The following is a 19,395-nucleotide window of genomic DNA, read 5'->3' on the forward strand; positions in this document are numbered from 1 at the left end:
TGTCCATCCTCCCCTTCTTCCTTACCAACAGAACTCCAGGTTGTGGTTTTTTTTGGGGGGGGGGGGGTGGGCAGCAATGTGCCCAGCTATAAAGCAATTTCCTAGCCTCCCTTGGCAGCTGGGTCAGCCATCTGACACAGTCCCAGCCAATAAGCTGTAAGTTTAAGTCCACAGATGGCCAACTCACGGACTCACATCTATTTTTCGGCCTCTTGCACTTCCTGCCTGGAATTCATTCATACGATGGTGACAGACTAGAGATCAGAATGATAGCAGAGGGGCAAAACAGGGCAGGCCAGAGGGGTCTGGGTTTCCAGTGCATCAAGGGGTCACTGAACTAGCCCTGGACCACCCACCTCAGATAACTTGCTATGTAACAGAAACAAAACCTTGATCTGGTTAGGCCACAATAAGGTGGGTAGACTAAACCTAGTCCTAATTTGTACTAGGCCAAGGAGAAGCAAAAACCCTTTTAACAAATTCCAGGTACCTACTGTGTGCCTGAGAGGAACTGAGTGAGGGTGAATAACCCAGACATGCTCGCTTCCCTCACAGGCTCTCAAACTAGCAGTGGAGACAACAACATATAAAGTCAATTAATTATCACTGTTATCAAAGAAATAAAAAAAGGCCTGGGAAAAGGAAGAAATCTACTTCCAGTGGTTGGTCCTAGAAGGTAATGGTGAAGAAATGATATTGAAGGGAAAATTTTAAGGAAAGAATACTCCAGACTGAAGGAGCAGCACATGCCAAGGCCTCTAGCTGGGAAGGAACTGAAGGTTGGTGAGGTTGGGTGAGGTTGGGGCTGATGAACGAAGCATACTGAAACAAGGTGAGAGAAGTCTGGCCCCCTCACAGAGCCTGGAAGGGCCAGCCATTGCTGTGGTACCTTGGGTGGATTTTAAGTCGTTGAAGGATTTTAAGGGAAAAGTTACCTTGTAAGAAGACCCCCATCTGGGAAGAAGTTTCAGCCCCAACTTTTGTGGGTTTGTTGGCTGCCCAGAGATCTTGCCAGCGTGGCTGTGAGAACAAGCTCCTAGTCCTGGTCCTGAAGGGCTCTGGGCATGATTCAGGTTCACCTGCAAGCCAGTCTCAGGCCTGCCACTCAGTAGCTGTGTGCCTTTTAGCCACTGTCCTCTCTGAGTCTGAGCTTCCTGAAAATAAGGACAGTAGTAGTCCTACTTCTTGGAGCTGCGAGGAGGCAATGTGTTGAATCCTTGGAACCATGCTGGGCACATAGTAAGTGCCAGAAAAGAATTTATTATTTTCACTGTTACTGGGAAATCCATCAATCCAGATACTCTTGCCTCTAGGGCAATGCTTCTCTGACGAGGCATTAGCACCACCTGAGTCCCATCCTCAGAGATTCTGATTCAGTACAGCTGGTGAGGCCTGAGAATTTGCTTTTCCAATAAGGGCCCAGGATGCTGATGCCTGTGTGATGCAGACCACACTGCATTAGGCTAGGGGCAACTCAGCCCCTTGGGAATATTTGGAGGATGACTGGCCCCCCACTGTCGCAGCCACCTTCAGCTCTAATGGACAGTGACAGAGGGTGGGAGCCCCAACTCTCCCTAGGAGACTTGAACATGAACTTCTGAGAGGCAGGAGAGCAGGGCTCAGTGGTTCTCAGCCTTTAAAGGAACTCAGAACTCGTGGGAAAGATGGTAAAAATGCAGATTTTATGGGTCTACCCTAGAGATTGTTTCAGTCTGGGGATGGGACCCAAATATCTTTATGTTAAACACCTCCCGATGGATTCTGCCAGAGGCCACACTTGGACAAATGGTGATGTGGTGGTTTTGGAGTTCAAACCCACCTTTCAATCTGTGTGGCCTTTTGTGACCTCTAAAATCTCTCCAAATTGTGCTTTCCTTATCTGAGCTTATTAAAGAGCTTAATTATACCAGTAATGTTCTCCCCATGAGGATGAAATAAAAATATTTGTGCAAACGGCATAAAAATTATAATCACAGACTCCAGTGAACAAAAGTATAACTTCCTTTATTTACCTATATTGCCTACATTAACTTAGCCCATGACCTCAGCTTGGAAATTCTGGCTCACCTGGACCATTTCTAGCATTAAGACAAACCAACCAACCTCAGTCTCTCTTGGGAAACTCTAGCCTGAGTCAGGATTCTTTCTTTCTCTATTGCAGACTTTTTCCCTGGAGATGATCTAGGTTCTTTGGGGATCCATTACCCTGACCTCTCCGGCCTCCCAGAGCTGGTCCTGGGCACAAGCATGCCCAGCTGATGCCCACCATGCCATCATGCCACTGGTGTATGGCCCCTGGGTTCAGCCTTTGTGCCTCTACTCTAGTCCTCCTCACCTGCCAATCTTCTCATTCCTTTGCTCAGAGATCTGAATAGCTCCATTACTCATGCATACCCAGCCATAAGCTGCCTCTAGTCACCTGTCCAGAGCCCTCACTCAGCCACTGTTAATCTGCAGCTCAGGCACCATACTGGACATGGGCCATACTTATAGTTTTGATCACCACTGATACCTGCCCCCTTCCACTAACTGGTCCAGCCTCTATCTTTTTTTGCAGGTTGGGTGAAAAAGTGGACTTGTTCTTATCCCCTGCCCCACCTTGCTTTCTTCCCTGTGATTTACAGTAAAACCCTTCACTGTGGGTCCTGCAGGGGCTGACTCATGGGTACCCACATCCTTTCCTTTAGCAACAATAACAAAAGTCCAGCCTTTGCAAATCAAAATCTTGTTTCTGCCTCACACTTACACAAAGCCATTCAGGACCCCAGTTGATCTCTTATTCTTGGGAGTACCTGCCTTTTTCCCCTGAAGGCAGAGCAAACAGCCTCACTCTCCCTGCTCCACAATGATGAAGGCAGGAGGTACAGGAAGCCTGAGGAAGTGGACAGGCATCTCATGTATATCTCAGAATCTCTCCCCGAGATAAAATGCTTCCTCGGTAAATGGTCTTGCCTGGACTAAATTTTCAGTGTGTGACAACCATGATGCCTATGGGGAAGAGGAGAAAGAGGATTTCTCTCTGGAGGTGGATGTGCTTTGCTGTGCTACTCTGATTGGCTGCAAATCTGCTCCTGAGACCAAGGGAGACTGTAAGTTGCCCAGGAAGAACAGGTCACAGACTAGCAACCTATTTGCTTTTGTTAATGGGGGAGAGGGGCTCTGAAATGTGTGCCTGTCCCCTACCCAACATGGGAAATGAAGCAAGAAGCAGAGAAGGCTGCCTCTTGCTCAAGGTGCCAGAAACGCCACGATGAAGATCCATTCCTTCAGATCAAACACTGTCCCCTCCAGGGTTATCTTAAAATGTAAGTACCAAGGGGACAATGTGTATATTAGCAGCTCCAGGGGGTGTATTATCTGTTCTGGACCCCAAGAACATTGTTAGAGGAGAAAAAGGAAGGTCTGCTATTCCCCCCCCCTTCCTCCTGAATATCTAGGGAGTAAAGAGACATTTCTAAGACTCCTGTCCCCTCCTCAATGCTGATCCAAAGGGGTGGCAGCCAACACCAGAGGCTGCCAAGCCGGTTCAAACTTGTTTTTATTTCCTAAGGAGCTAGGCAGGGGTAGGGGAGGTGCATACTTTGGGTTTCAGGAGGAGCCCCAGGCCTTGGTAAGAGAACAAACCCTCCCCCTCTACCCTTGGCAGTGTCGTCAGTAGGGGTGATTCAGCGTGTGCTCCATGATGGTCCGAATGGCCATCCATGTCTCCTGGGCTGTGGGGATGATCTGTGTGGCCGGCAGCAGGAAGCCATAGTGCCCAGTGTCACGGAGCTCAAAGCTGAAGGAGTACTTGATGCCGCTGTCATAAGCCCAGTCGACAGTGACCCCACTGGCTACATCTGGATACGAAAGAGCAAAGAAATGCCCCCCAAGGAAGAACAGGGTGTGGCCACAAGGTATAGAGGCTTCCTGAGAGGACAGTGGGCCCTGGGGGCCAACCCCCAACCCATCCCAGACTATACCAAGCTTCCTGGCCCAGGCTTCAACCTGCTCACCCAGGCTGTCTCTCTGCCCCAACAAAAAGAAGCTCCTGGAGACCACCAGACTTAGAATATTTACCCTCAAGGAACATCACAGTGAGCCAGGCATTGGGAACTATGCATTAATTAGCGCTGCAAAGTACCACAATCCACCCTTCTATTCAGATGTGGAAATCGGCTCTGGCCCAGCCCAGCTAGATCTATGGCACAGCCCTGCCAGTCATCAAAGAGCCTAGACCTGCTTGACCCCAGGTAGATGTGGTGCCTAAAGCAGCAGCAGCCAGGGGAAGGCTCACTCACAGAGGGTGGTGCTGATGCTGCCATAAATGTACTTGATCCCATGGACCTCATACAGGGCCTGCACTGCGTCCTTGGCAAGATTGTACTGCAAGATTAAATCCAGAGAGTGAGAGGCTAGGACTCCCCACACCCACATACCCTCACCAGCAGCTAAGAAGCAGAAACTTAGGAGTCTTGGAAATTGAATGTGTAGATGGTTCCTGTGAGAAAGGAGCCCAAGCACCTCCAGCTTTGAACTTGACCACATGTGAGAACAGCCTACCATCGGGCCAATGGGAGTCTTCTGGATGCCTCCCCAAGCCCTAAGCAGCCAATCTCACCAACTCCTCCTGGTTTGAAACAGGTTCCAGAGAGTGGCCATAAGGATACATCAGCATCTGAGAGTAGCTGTGGATGGAGATCAGAGCCTTGATGTTCCCGTGGGATGTGATAAAGTTCACAACGGCAGCCACTTCTGGCTCAGACTGAGGGGAGGGCCCATGATAAGTCTCTGAGCAGGGGTTGTCGTTAGAACCATTTCCTGGAAGTAAAATAAAAGCACCATAATGGTTCAAATTCCCAGGCATGGGAAAGACATTTAGTACTCACAAAATAATCTGCATTCCTCTACATTTCTGCCCCCTTTGCAGTTTGGTGGATGTCCTGTGACTAGTGTTGACCAATGAGAATGTGAGCAGTAATGGTGTGTGACTTCTAGCTTAAGGCTAAGAGCAAGCATGGCTTCTCCACACTCTCTTCTGCCTGTGTGGTTGAAGCATAAACTCTAGATGAAGGAAGAGTCCTGGATCCCTCTGTCACCAATGGAAAAGAGCTGTCAAGGAGCTCTATCCATATTAGACTTCCTGTGCATGAAAAATAAACTTTTATTACTTTAAGTCACTGAGATTTGGAAGGATGTTTGTTACTGCTGCATCCCCAAGTCTAATACATCAGAGGAGTATAGATATACCATGACTCAGCAAATCCATGGCCTTAAAGGGAGCTCCCTTGGTTTGTCCTTTGGCTAAGTCTTTACTGTGGTTCTGTGAGAAAGGCAGGCCTGTGTCAGCAGTTGCCACCAGGCCTCCAACCTGGCTTCCCCTGTGATCACTGATCCCTATGAGCTGACTCTTCTCTGACCACCCTCCACTGCCATGGGGAAGGCTTGGGTCAATTGAGCATTAAGACTTAGTGTCTTTTCAAGCTTTACCACAGCCATGGCCCCAAAAGCAACATGAACTTGGGGCCAGGAAGAGAGATAACAGATTAGCGTAGCTGCCCATGACTGGTCTGGGAACCACAGATGCTAAGAGTCTTTGAAAATTCTTGGGGAGATGGGATTAATATGGCAGAATAGAAGGACTGAAGCTCAACTTCTCTCCTAAAAACAACAAAATTTACAACCAAAGGCTGCGCAATCTTCAACTAAATGGACTGGAAACCTTAAAAAAGATATCCTACTCCAGAAGACAAAGAGGAGGCCACATCAAGAGGCTGGAGGGGTGATTATGTGATATAAGCAACCCCATACCTCCAGGGTGGGAAGCCCCACAGACTGGAAAGTAACTGTTTCACACAGACTCACCTACAGGAGTGAGAGTTCTGAGCCCCACATCAAACTCCCACCAGTGGGGATCTGGCACTGGGAGAAAGAGGCCCCAGAGCATCTGGCATTGAAGGCCAGTGGGGTTTGTGCGCAGGAGCTCCACAGGACTGGGGGAAACGGAGACCCCATTCTTAAAAGGCACACACAGACTTTCACATGCCCTGGGTCTCAGGGCAAAGCAAAGTCTCCATAGGAATCTGGGTCAAACCTGACTGTAATTCTTTGAGCACCTCCTGGGAAAACAGGGGTGAATGTGGCTTGTTGTGGGGGAAGGACATTGGAAGCAAAGCTCTTGGGAATATTCAGCAGTGTGCCTTTCTCTGGAGGTGGCCATTTTGGGAAAATCAGGCCCCACCCATCAGCACTGAGAAGCCCCAGGCCAAACAACAATCCTGGTGGGATCACAGCTCCCCCCATCAACAATCAGGCTGCCTAAAGAGCCCCGCCCCCAGGCACACAACCACCTCTAATCTCACCCAGAGACAAAGACCCACCTACCAGAGGGATAGGAATCAGCTCCACCTACCAGTGGGCAGGCATCAGTCCCTCCCACCAGGAAGCCTACAACAAACCCCTGTACCAACTTCAGCCACAAGGGAGGCAGAAGTCAGAAGTAAGAGAGGCTACAACTCTATTATCTGTAAAAAGGTCACCACACCAAAAACCTATAAAAATGAAAAGACAAAGAACTATAACTCAGATGAGGGAGAAAGAAAAAAAAAAAAACCCAGAAAATCAGCTAAGTGATCAGGAGATTCTCAGCCTCCAGGAAAAAGACTTCAGACTGTTGATGCTAAAGATGATGCAAGACATTGGAAATAAACTGGAGGCAAAGATGGATAATTTACAGGAAGCATTGAGCAAAGAGATACTAGAAATAAAACTTAAACAAGAAGAGACAAAAAATAAAGTAACTGAAATGAAACTTCTTGACCTAAATTGGAGAGAGGGCCTAGAGCAGCTGTTTACAAATTTAATTTGTTCCCATCTCCTACTAGATTCTTTGCTCCCCGTCTCCTTTCTTCCTTTTCTGTTTTCCTCCCCTTCCTACGGACCATGTCGTGGAGGGCTAGGCTAGGCTGCTCAAGATTTGTGGGCTGGGAACAAACACATTTGGAAAGAGCCATCCCAGTCCTGCTCTCACGCCTTATCCCTGAAATGACTGCACAGAAGCCCAGTCAGAGGCCAGCAATCGCCCCAATTTCAGAAGCCCCCGAGGATGCTAGAGCACCTCACTTGATCCCTAGGGCAATGAGCTGGCTGGAGAGCTGGGGGGCTGGCTCATGGGCCAGTTCAGATGCTGCTCTAGGACTGCAGCAAATAGGTCCCCACTAGGGTGAAGGTGAGGGCTGTGTGGGTGGATGGGCTGGTCTACAAATTACTCATTATGCTCCAATTAAATTAAGGCAATAATAAAACTATAAACAAAATCTTCCTGCCTGAGTCACCAACAAGACACTTGCTATTTCTGGCCACAGGCAGGCCCAGAGGCAATTCTGTCACCTGGGAGTGGACCCCCTCTTGGTTTGCCAGTCCTCATGGATGGGGGTAGGGATGGACTCTGGTTAGAAGGGGGATGTGCCTGGAAGGAACAAGGGGGTAAGAAGCGGCCTCACAGGCTGGAGTGCGTCCAGCTAACAGTGGCCTTGTTTGTTGTGTCTGCTGGGAGCTTCTGCACCTGCTACACTTGATGAATGACAAATAGCAACAGATGAGCAGAGCGGGGGAGGCTGAAAGCTTTGTCTGCGTTTGCAGCCCACGCATGGAAAGCGGTTCCCCTGCCAACGACCAGGTGGCTTTGCCCAAATATGGAGAAACACTTCAGGCCATTAGTTCTGGTTTGAGCTAAGCAGAATAAACTAATCTTCCCCTGACCAAATGGGAATTAGCTGCCTGCCTCTCTCTGACGTTCATAGTCAAAGTCCTCTGAGCCTGCCTGTTTCACAAGTACCTGCTAATGGATTCATTAGCTATTTATTTTTCCTTCTCTAAAAATGTAATTTGTAGCAAGGGGAAATTGCTGGAAGGACGTGGTAAATTATTAAAAGCAGTAATCTTTGGGTAGTGGGATTATGGGAGCTTTTTGTCCCCTCTGGGCTTTTTTTCCACATTTTTTTTTTACATTGTGTATATACCAATTTTTTTTTTCCTGTGGTGAAACCCACAAAAGTTATTTTCTTTAAGAGGTAATTTGTCTTCTAGCCAGTCTGTCTCAGTGTCCATGGGCACTGCACACACTTTAGCCAGTTCTGAGGGGCCCACATGGATGCAATGTATGGTTATTTGAAGGCAAAAACACCTAATTTTACACAAACAGTTAAAAAAACAGACTTTTAGGCAACCCCCACACTGTGGGCTGCTAGCCACACTCTAGATGCTTCAGAACTATCCTTATTTTTCAATGAAAACAGACTCAAGACAGATTTTCAAGGCAATGGGTACCCAGATCTCGAATGTTCTGTCTTGTTGGTTTGGCCACCATCTGCAGATGTTCTTTTCAACAACAATGGCACCACCTCTTGTAGAGCCAAACCCTGATCTCCCAGTATAGTGTGGGAGCCACATCTGGAGGCCCATGGCTGTGCCCATACAACTCTCTGCTCTGGAGACTGTCTTGGCTAGACCCAGCACCCCACCCATCAAACTGCTGTATTCCCAGGGTCCACATACTCATCTCAGGGCTTTCTGGAGCCCTCGGTCTCCCCATCTAGTTCCTATGCTCCTGGAGTGGCAAGGAGATAATCAGGAGGAACACCAAGGGAACTCAGGAGGAAGCTGTTCACCCCTCCCTTGTTTCACACAGCCCTGCACATAAACACCAGTCCAACAGCCCTGGGTCACAAAGTAATTGGGTCAAAAATAAAAGCCAGGCTCAGGTCAATGTTGATGATAAGAACTAGCCTATCCTACATTTGAAATTTTGTTCTGGCCTCCCCAGAACAAAATTTAGGTCACAGGGTCTCAGGGAATAAGTTTGGAGGTATTTTCTTATAGCATGCTCCCTTTAAGGAAGAGCTCGAGGTTTGGGGCAAGGGGCACACATACGTTGTGGGATTTGAACAATGAGCAGGACTACTTTGGACCCTCTAAGCCTTTCTCTGTCATAGTTAGGATTTGACCCTCACAGTTAGTCCCCTTGCAGGGACCTGTTTCCCATGAAGGACTAGCGCACATACATATTTAATACACATATTCAACCTCTCCTCATATCCCATGGCTAATCCTAGGCATGTGCCTGCCTGTCCCTGGCCATGACTCACTTGCATTAGCTAACTGCCTAGCCTCCCCAGTTATGAGTCAACATAATATGACTGTGTGGGATACGTGCCAAGGACCAAGTCCTTTCCAGCCCTGCCCCCAAGCACATCAGGCTGCGGTACCTCCAAAGCCCGAATTCCAGTTCCTGTTAAGATCCACGCCAATGCAGAAGATTCCAGGTCTGCTGGACTTGTTCTTTCGCCATAAGCGGTTCTGAAAAAGTGCCGGGCAGGTGACCTCATTCACTGGGCCCATTCCCAGGGGTAGGAGTCCCTGACATCCTAGTCCAGGAGGGGAGGTCTGGTGGGAGAGGGAGAGGCAAAGGGAAAGAATCTCTAGGGCAGAAAGGGCTGGCATGGGGCTGGGCCAAGGCTGCAGACCAGATGCTCTATGGTTAAAGCTGGGGTGTAGAAAGAGGCCTGAGCACAGCCAACCAACAGTGGCCTTCCCTGGGCAGCAAGAGGGAGGTTAGAGGGTAAGAGCTGCAGCTTCGGTACCTGAGCAGACTGCCTGCCTCAGTGAGACTCTGCAAGAAGCCCCGAGGGGCCTGCTCCCAGGGAACTTCGGCCCAAAACAACAGTGACCTTTCCTCCATTCCCCCAGAGCTGACGCCTGGGCCCCTCCCTCTCAGGTGGTCTCACCATGCTATGAGTAAAAGCAAACCCATCAGGGTTGGACACAATCTCCATGAAGATGTCCATGGCGTTCAGTACATCTGTCACAATGCGGTCTTTGCCGTATTTATTGACAATCTGCAAGAAAGAGCAGAGTGGGTACTGGGTGAGGGTTGGAGGTACTACTGGGCTCTGCTCCCAGGTAGAGCAGGACATTTGTACAGCCAATGGCGGACACAGGAATGGCATCAGGCCATCAGATACATCTTGTGCAGAACCAAGGGCGTGGATTTTAAAATACTAGAAAGCAGAGGATAAATGGGGGCTCTGGGCTGCAAAAGGCCAGAGCACATGGCAGCTGTTCCAAAGGGCAGGAGGGTAGAGAGTGGCCTGAATTAGACAAACCAAGTATAAGTTTTCAACTGGAGGTGGCCTTAAATAGTTGAGCATCCCCCAGCCCCAGCCCCAGCCCCGGCCCCCATTATCCATGCTGACCTTCCTGGCAGTCCAGATGCCGGTGGCATGAGTGATCCATTCCCGGGAGTGGATTCCAGTGTCAATCCAGATGGCCGGGCGTTGAGAACCTCCAGTGCTGAACTGGGGAAAAGCAAAAGGCACCAAACAAGTTTGGACCAAGACAGCTTACAGGGCTGTCCCTGCCTGGACGGAGGCTCCAGATGTATCCTCACTACCTGGAGCAGGCCTATGTTCCTAAGAGGAGGGCTGTATGTGCAGGAACCTGTGCACGAGCCCATAAAGTGCCATGTATGGGGGCCCTGGCAACACAGTGACGCTGGTGGAGAACAAAGTGATATAACCAGCAGAGAATGTCCCAGGTTTGGAAACATTTTAGACTAGTGCTTTTCAAACATCAAAGGACATTCAGGGATCTTACTAAAATGCAGATTCTGATTCAGTAGGTCTGGAAGGGGACTGAGGTTAGACATTTCTAACAAACTCCCAGGAATGCTGCTGCTGCTTCAAGTCCAAGGACCACACCGAGTAGCAAGGTCTTAGACAATATTAAAGGGAGAACATGGACAGCCTCTAGGGAAACAAAGCAGGCACAGGTGAAGTCAAGTCCTAAGTTAGGTGAGACCACTTGATCCTTCAGAGGGGTCCGCCAGGGCATTGTTTAGAGCAGCAGCACCTGTCTTCTCTGAGAGCTGGATGTCAAACGCCCAGAGTGGTCCACACTCCTGAGTGCCCTTTAGGGCCCAGAAGAATCATTTTCTAGTAGGCTCCACACTCTCAGCCATCCTGCCTCCTTCATGGCTAAGGGTACTGTTACAGTTAAGTTTACTCAAACTCTGTTTCCAGTGGCCCCTGTGAAGGGCTGGAAATTCTCCTCATAGACTCGGGCCTATCTGTGGGGATACCTGTGGGGATACCTGAACCAGATGACCTCAGTCATTTGTAAATGAGGCCTCTGCGTGTTTCTCTTTCCATTTAATAGATGAACCAACCGAGGTAACAGGAGAATGCTGACTAACCCACATTCATATCCCAAGGCCAAGGTGATGACGGCCACTCTGCAGTTTCATCTCCTTAACCCTCCCACCAGATTCCCGACCCAGGACATGCCAGGTCACTGCACTGCCACCTGTTCACACCTACAAGGGTGGGTCCCTGAACACCACTGTTCTAAAGCTTGTAGCTCACCACAGACCAGTAGTGCATACTTCCCTGCCCCTAAAACTTCCACGCAGCCACAACCCCACCCCACATGAGCTCAATCTTTATGCCAGAGGCACTCACTGGGCAGTCTAATGGTCAACACCGCCAGCTCTTACCTTCAGAACAAGAATGGACCGATTTTCAAAGCTGTGGCCAATCTGAATTTTTGAGACAATATTTGAATGCTCAGTTACAAAACTGTCAATCCAGGTATATATCTGAAAGGAATAAAGTTTCTTAGATGGCCAGTTAAACAGGAAGGGGGCAACCACAGGATCTCTCTGAATAGTCTCCTTCCCCCATACCACCCTCTTCAATACTTTCCGACCTCCCTTGAGGATCTACAAAAACTGCAAAAAATCAAAGACTTTCTCCAAGCCTAAGGCAGCAGCTGTGGTCAGCCTGGATTCCAAGGCTTTTCACCTCTGTGCAGAACTAAGCCTTTTCCTGGAAGAGCAGCATGTGCTGAGCCTACTCAGTCCCCAGGGTCAGAATCCAAGACTCTCTGGTTTGAAGTTTCTCTTGCTTCTATTTTCTTGGCACCTTCAATCCATTTGATAGATCTCAGATACCCCACAGTGTTGCCGCTTTTAGACTCTAAGCTCCATGAAGGCAGGATTATTTATCTCTGACCTCAATACTAATGGAATATATTACTTCATTCTCTTATTCTTCCAATACGTATAACTGAATTAACGAATATTATGAAAGAAAATGGATCCTCTGTTATGGGCTTCGTGAAAAGGGGAGAGTGATGATGAGAATAATAGATGGACAATATCAATCAAGTCAGCCTTTACCTAGAAATAGAACCTGCGCCTGTAGTTTCTGTCTGGACTGGGCATCACTATGCTCTCTTTGCATATTCCTTCTTTATAAACAAGTGACAATCAGTCATGCCAGCCCTTGCTGGCTCTGTGATCATAAATTTTCTCCAACTTAAGGCAACTCTATTTTACTCTACAAATGGCTCTCTAAAGCACCTAGCTCCTGCCCCTCTATGCTCTAATACCCACAGTGGGGGCCACTAAACACAGGAGTGGTTGTACAGAAGTAAGACCCTTGTATCCCTTGCCAAAGTACTGGATATGAAGGTGTCTATACCTGCTCTGTTCTGGCTGGTGATAGGTCCCTGCCTTAGTGTTCCACCTAATAGACCCATACTCTGGCCCTGTACCTGCTACAGGCTGTACTGTTGAGATACAGTCTCCTCTACCTGAATCCTGGCTTCTGGACCTCTTTGAGCTGACTGTCTACATAACAGACCTATCCCCAGTGTATGCTCTGCACTCCTCAAGCATCAGCTCACAGTCTTCTGAAGACCCCAGAGTCCTGAGTCTGGAGACCCTGAGGGCTCAAAAGGAAAACAGTCTAGAGCCTGACCTACCTCCTCCAAGGTGTGGTAAGAGGAGTAACTGAAGCTACTGGCACTGCGCTCCAGCCGGCGGGATTTTGCCATGGCCTCTCTCTCCTCATCCAGCAGCACCTAGGAGGCAGGAGCACATATTGGAAGAAAGGGGAGGCTGGGCCAGGCATTCCTCTTCTGAGTCCTGCCTCAGCTTGCTGCACAAAGATAGCATCAACACAGGAGAATGAGCCACCATGAGTGTAAGCTGTGCAACAGGAAGATGCCAGGTTGCTGGGTGATCTTCTGCTTGGCAAGATGGCATTCATACCACCATTTTCCAAATGTTCACAGAGCAAGGAGTCCATAGAACTTTGTTCCAAGTCTGTCACTGCCACTAACTTGCTATTGAAACCCTGACCTTGGTATTTCCCAGCTTGAAAAGTGGGACTCGCCTTGCCCATCTCAATAGGACAAAACATAATAAAAGTGTTTCGGAAAAGTGTTTCAGAAAAGATGCTCATGGGTTATCGCCAACATTGCTTTTGCCCTCTGTAAACACTCTGTTGAGCCCAAGTTCAAGCTGAACTATGTACAGCTTGAACTTGGGGGAGAAGAAGGCTCCCCTGACCCACAGCATTCACTCTACCCCAGGAAGTAGCCCATACAATTGGTATCTAAGCCATTCAGAAAGCCAATCCAAATCTTTATGATTAATGTCTTTCACTCTCATTTTAATTGCCTCCTAAACACAAGTACAGGTGAGCCAAAGCAATGCCCTTCCTTGGATGGCAATTTCAAGTTGGCACTCAATCCTCAGGTGGTCCTCCCACAGAGAAGGCAGTATAGTGCCTGGGCTGAACTGACCCCCCACACCATTCTGGGGCATTTGCCCCAGCTTGGGACTCAGTGGGGTGGGCAGGTGCCCTTTACCCCCAGCTCACACCCTTACATTGGCACCCGGGGCTGCGGTACCCCAGGACTCAGCACTGTCCATGCTGGGAAAGCAGAAACCTTCAACCCAAAGTCACCCTGGTTTGCAGCTCTGGGTCACAAATAAATCCTGATGATGCCCTGTTTCAGGCCAGAGTCTTTGAGTTCACCAAGCATCTCTATCCTCATCATCTCAGTTGATCTGGTCAGATGACTCGATGACATGGCAAGAATTAACTATTCATGTTTTAGAGATAAAGCAGATTAGATAGGTAAAGGGACTTAATAGAAAAGCTAACAAGGGGTAGAGGAGAGATTTAAAATATGGATATCTTAGTCTCTAGTGCTGGGTTCCTTAAGGCTAGCTAGCTATCAAAACTAAAATCTAATCAGAATCTCTATCTCTCTCTCTCTCTCTCACACACACACATACACACACACCACACACAAATATACATAACTACATGTTTATGTGTATGTGACACACAAAGATAAACATAACTATATGCTTATGTGTGTGTGTATAAACAGAAAGAGCAAGCACATGTATAAAACATTAACGACAGGTAAAAAGTCCATCATACTATTCTTATAATTAAAAAGTATTTTAAAATAATGAAAAAGTAATACCCCAAGCATAAGAAAACAAGACACTAAAAAGCCAAAAAATACACCAAGATGTTAACATACCTCTTAGGATAGAAATATTACAATTTTCAGCGATTTTTCCTTTACTCTCACCTTTTGGCAATGTGATCATACTATTTTCACAAGTAAAATCTTCTAAGTGAATAAATAATAGTAAAACAAAGACAAAATGCCCCAATGGCTAAAATAAAGTAGCAGCCATGGAGTTTTTGGTTCCAGGGTTGGAAGAGAGCCCCTCCCCACCTCCCACCTGCTGTAGCCAAGGCCACTACCAGGTGTCAATCTTACCTTATGGCCCCTGTCAGCTTGCTCACAACCCTCAAGTTCACAGATTTTTAAATGGAAGTGGAAATGGATGTTTGAAGCTCATTTTGGTTTTCTTTTTGAGCACCAACCACACACTAGGCAATTGTAATTGCAATGTTTTCTAGTTGAACTGGCTAGGGTGAGGACATTCCCACTTGGGCAAAGCTGGGATTGCTGGTTTAGTTAGAGATGGCTGGAGGAGCTCTGATCCTCATTGGCACAAGCACCACCCTGAAACTCCAACAAAGGGAATTTGTCTTCTTTCCAGGAAATCAATGGAAATCTAAACAGCTCTCCATGACTAAAGCATGCCCATCACTGTGGGCCAGGCACCATCAGCTGTGGCAAGCAGCTGCAGAGGAGAGAGCAGGTTGGGCTAGTGTACCTGTAGTCATGGCCAGTCTGGTGCCCACATGGCCCCACCTGCCATGAAGGTTAAGAGTCCATAAATCTAACTTCCTAGGGATAGAAGTGCTGGGTGAAGGTGGAGGACAGGAGGAAAAAATGGGAAGACAGGACCAAAGGACCAGTTCTTTTCACACAGCCTAAGGACACCCACAAGAAGAGTTCCCATAAGCCTGTCCTTTGTTCCACACAACAGCTTGGAGGCAAATGGGAAGTCGGCACCAAACTGCAAAGAACCTTCCAAACACCCTCACAGCCTTGTGAATGGATACAACACCGACAACAAATTGGGAATGCTCAGCCCTCACAGCTGGGCCCCGATTCCAGGAACACTAATCTGCCCTGGCCTGAAAAATAGGCAGATGTTTGCTCCCTTCACAGGACTAAGGGAAGGGGATGGGAGAACTAAAAATGCGGTCTTGCCACAGGCTCAGGAATGCCTAATTACAGTCCTGTCAGGCTTCTCAGGAAAAAAAAAAAAAAAAAAAAAAAAAAAGACTGAGAAGTAAGCCATTTGCCTCCCTGGAAGCCACAACCTGACAGAGAAAGTAATACTTTGGGGTAAATTAATTTATGATGGAGGTAAGGAAGGATGGGGACATTAAGCAAAGAACAGCACTCCAGGATGGAGGAGGCAGGAGACCAAGGTCCCCAAAGGTGTAGTTGATGCTGGAAGGGACTCTGCATTTACAGCTTGCTCCAACCACAGAAAAGTAGACGCAGCTCAGGGAAACAGTGGGTGGGGAGCAGGAGAAGGGTTCTCATTGCCACTCTGTGACGACAGCAGCCAGCTCTCCTCATGAGTCCCTGGCCTCCTCTTCCAGGCCTCCTGTTTATAGTAGCAAGGGCACGGCTGGGGGCAATTAAGGTCCATGCCTGTTTTGGGGTGGTGGGGAGTCCAGATCTGGAGTTGTTTGAAGGGACTCCTCAGAACTTAAGACGGAACCCGGGCTTCACTGCCCCAAAGGCAAAGTGAAAAGATCACATAAATAACCTCCACACACGCTGAGGAGGGAGATGGCACAAGAGTAAAGAGTCCAGGGCCTGGAGCCAGGCTGTCTCAGATCAAATCTTGATGTTATCACTACCTTGGGCAAATGACAAGGTTCTCTGTGCCTCAGTTTACCAAATTATGAATTTCTCTGTGATTTCATAAAATAGGGATCAGGTTCTCATGTACTTTTGCACATACTTTATTCTTGTGAGGATTGGAAGGGTTAATCTATGTAAAATGCTTAGAACATTGCCTAGCACGTAGTAAATGCCACCTGCAATGATGATGACAATGATAGGACAACAATAGTAACTCTTGGGGTGAGTCCAGGACTCTGTGGTGGAATAAGCATTACAAGGCATGACCAGGAAATCTGGATTCCTCCAGAGGGAAATGGTGTCTGCGGGACTTGGACAGCAGACTGCCCCCATTAGCAGTCACTTGGGTAAGTCAGACAGCCCCTGCCCCTTCCTGGGACCAATAGAGGAACCAGTCCTTCTTCTGTCCCTGTCTCCCCACACCTACCCCTGTGCAGCTGGCCTCTGCCTCTCCCTCAGGGCCTGACCCACAATTGTTCCTGCCTTTCCCCACCTACTCCTATCCTCTTCTCCCCATTAGAGCTGCCACTCACCCCCAGGCAACCCAACAGCACTCCCACGTTTTAATCTCTTCTATTCGGCACACCAGAGTTTGTAAAGCATACACTGGGCGCAAAAAATACAGCAGCCAAAGAAACAAAATTGCCTGCCCTCATAGAGCACACAGTCTGGTAGGGAAGACAGAGAATAAACAAGACAAAGAAGTAAATCACTGGGGATATCAGAAGGCAGAAGGTGCCAAGGAGAAAAGTGGGGAGGGGGATGAGGGGGAGTGTGAGAGAAGAAAGGTACAACTTAAAATAGGGTGAAAAGTTTTGAAAGCAGTGAGGGAATAAACCATACAGATATCTGCAGAAGCAGCATTCCAGCTATAAAGGACCAGCAAGTGCAAAGGCCCTGAGGCATGAACCTAGTCAAGAATGGGTCAGGCAAGTTGGATTTTGGAGGCATCCTCCAGTGCCTGGAGGAGACTGAGCAAGGGGAGAATGGTGAGTGATGCAGGGCAGGGCATGGATCATACAGAGCCTTATAGCCATTACAAGAACTTTGGCTATTACTCTAAATGAGATGGGAAGTCACTGAAGATTTTAAGCAGAGTAGTGCATAATAAGACTTGCCTTTTTTTTTTTTCTTTTTTTTTTTTTTTGTCTTTTTAGGGCTGCATCCATGGCATATGGAGGTTCCCAGGCTAGGGGTCAAACTGGAGCTGCAGCTGCCAGCCTATGCCACAGCCACAGCAACAGGGTATCTGAGCCATGTCTGTGACCTACACCACAGCTCATGGCAACACCTGATCCTTAACCCACTGAGCAAGGCCAGGGATCAAACCTGTATCTTCATGGATGCTAGTCAGATTTGTTTCCGCTGAGCCATGATGGGAACTCTGAGACTTGCATATTTTTAAAAAGACACCTCTGGCTGCTGTTTTGAGACTAGGCAATAAGGAGGCAAGGATGAAATCAGGGAGAACAGTTAGGAAACTACTAGAATAATCCAGGTGAGGGCTGATGGGGTATTGGCCTGTGGTAGTAGCATAGGATATGGTATGATATATTTTGAAGGGAGAACTGATAGGATTTGCTGAGGGATTGTCTGTGGGATGTAAGAAGGCAAGGACAACTCCAGGTTTCCTGTCTGAGTGACCAGAGGAGGGTGTTGTCATTTCCCAAGTTGGCAAAGGCTGTGGAGGAGCAGGCCAGGGGAGCTCAGTTTGGACCTGGCAAGTCTGAGATGCCTATTAGACACCCAGGTGGAAATGCCACGCAGATGGTGGTACATGGTCAGCTACATGAGTCTGGAGTTCAGGGTGGATATATTGAGTCTGACTTGGAGCTATAAATGTGGGAGAATTCAGGAGGTTGAAGGTATTCAATGCCATGATCCTAGATGAGGGGATAAAGGAGAGGTAGAAAGGCAGCTGGGAAACATGAAAATAGGCAAACGTGCAGCTGGTAAAGTGGGACAAGCCAGAAGAGTGCAGTGTCCTGGAAGCCAAAAGAAGAGCCATGTGCCAGAGAGGAGAGAAAGAGCGAAGAGCGCTCAGAGCTGACCACTGAGCTGGACCTGGGAGCTGTGCGACACTGTTGAGGGCAGCTGTGGGGAAGCAGGGGGTGGACAGTCGGTCAGAGGGAAAGGACAGAAACAGCAAGTTCAGCCACTATTCCTATGCGTTTAGCTCTACGGAGAAGAGAAATTGGGGGATAGGGGGAGGTAGGGGGAAGGGATCAAGAGAGGATTTTTTTTTTTTTTAAGATGAGAGAAATAACTCTATATTTGTATGCTAATGGAAATGATCCAGGAGAGAGGGGAAAATTGGCGAAGCAGTATTTACACTAAATTATATTTTGCTCTAGAGTGTGCTCGGAGCATGGGTGATTTTTGTTTTCTCCTTTGTGCTTTCCCCTATTTTCCAAATTATCTACCATGAATATTTATTAATTTTGTAATCAGAAAAAAGCCATTAAAATCCACAGAGCTGATTGCTCAAGTGAAGCTTTTCCATGGTGACTCATCCCAGGGAAAAAAAAAAAAAAAACCAAAGGGCTGAAAAGAATGAGGAGGTGAAGAAAAATTAAATGCAAATAGAGCTCACTCGGAATCAGATAATTTCTTCCCTGGCCCACTGCAATTTCCTCACCACCCTCCTGCCTGTCAGTCTCTCCCCGCGCCTGTCCCCAACTCAACATTGTCAACACTGTCACTGTCAGAGGGATTTTTCTGAAATGCAAATCCGATCATGTCAGAGCCCTCCGATGGCTCCCCCACGGTTTTCAGGATAAAATCTCGACCTTTTCACCCAGCGGAGGATGCCCTTTGTGCTCTGGTCCGGCCTCATCGCCAATCATGGGCCCCCTCCCCTCCCCACCCCTCCTCCTGCTCTTCAGCCACACCGTAATTACCGCCTTCTCAGAGCCTCAGAGCGACGTGCGGTGCCTCTTGTACTCGCTCCCATAGCAACCTGCTCCACTCCATCAGCACATCATCCACTCCATTGTAATCACTGATTTACTCCCCTCCGCTCCCCACCCCCACAGCACTCCAGCTCCCCGCGGATACAGAGACTAGATTGTTCATCCATTTCCACTGCCTTGCCCAATACCCAGCACACAGTAGGTATCTCTGTATCCGTGGGTACCCACCTCTTCTATCTCAAGCATCCCTCTGATCACAAGATGGGGGTTGGGGTAGGGAGCACTTCCCTTCCTCAAAAATCTCCAGTGTCTCTGGCCAAAGTGAAAGCTGACACCAAGG

General features: G+C 48.2%; 1 protein-coding gene across 1 annotated transcript in view; it reads right to left on the minus strand.

The window, feature by feature from the left end:
* The window catches only part of CPA5 (carboxypeptidase A5), a 53,491-nt gene continuing 34,154 nt past the window's right edge, over positions 59-19,395 (minus strand). The window contains exons 5-12 of the mRNA XM_021078824.1: positions 12,802-12,900; positions 11,531-11,632; positions 10,233-10,334; positions 9,765-9,875; positions 9,246-9,336; positions 4,601-4,800; positions 4,281-4,365; positions 59-3,839 (exon numbers count right to left, since the gene is read on the minus strand). Coding sequence (XP_020934483.1) covers positions 3,652-3,839; positions 4,281-4,365; positions 4,601-4,800; positions 9,246-9,336; positions 9,765-9,875; positions 10,233-10,334; positions 11,531-11,632; positions 12,802-12,900 — 978 coding nt within the window. The 3' untranslated portion in view covers positions 59-3,651. The remainder of the gene's footprint in view (positions 3,840-4,280; positions 4,366-4,600; positions 4,801-9,245; positions 9,337-9,764; positions 9,876-10,232; positions 10,335-11,530; positions 11,633-12,801; positions 12,901-19,395) is intronic.

The sequence above is a fragment of the Sus scrofa genome, chromosome 18 (genome assembly GCF_000003025.6).
Source record: "Sus scrofa isolate TJ Tabasco breed Duroc chromosome 18, Sscrofa11.1, whole genome shotgun sequence".
In the NCBI taxonomy this organism is placed as follows: domain Eukaryota; kingdom Metazoa; phylum Chordata; class Mammalia; order Artiodactyla; family Suidae; genus Sus; species Sus scrofa.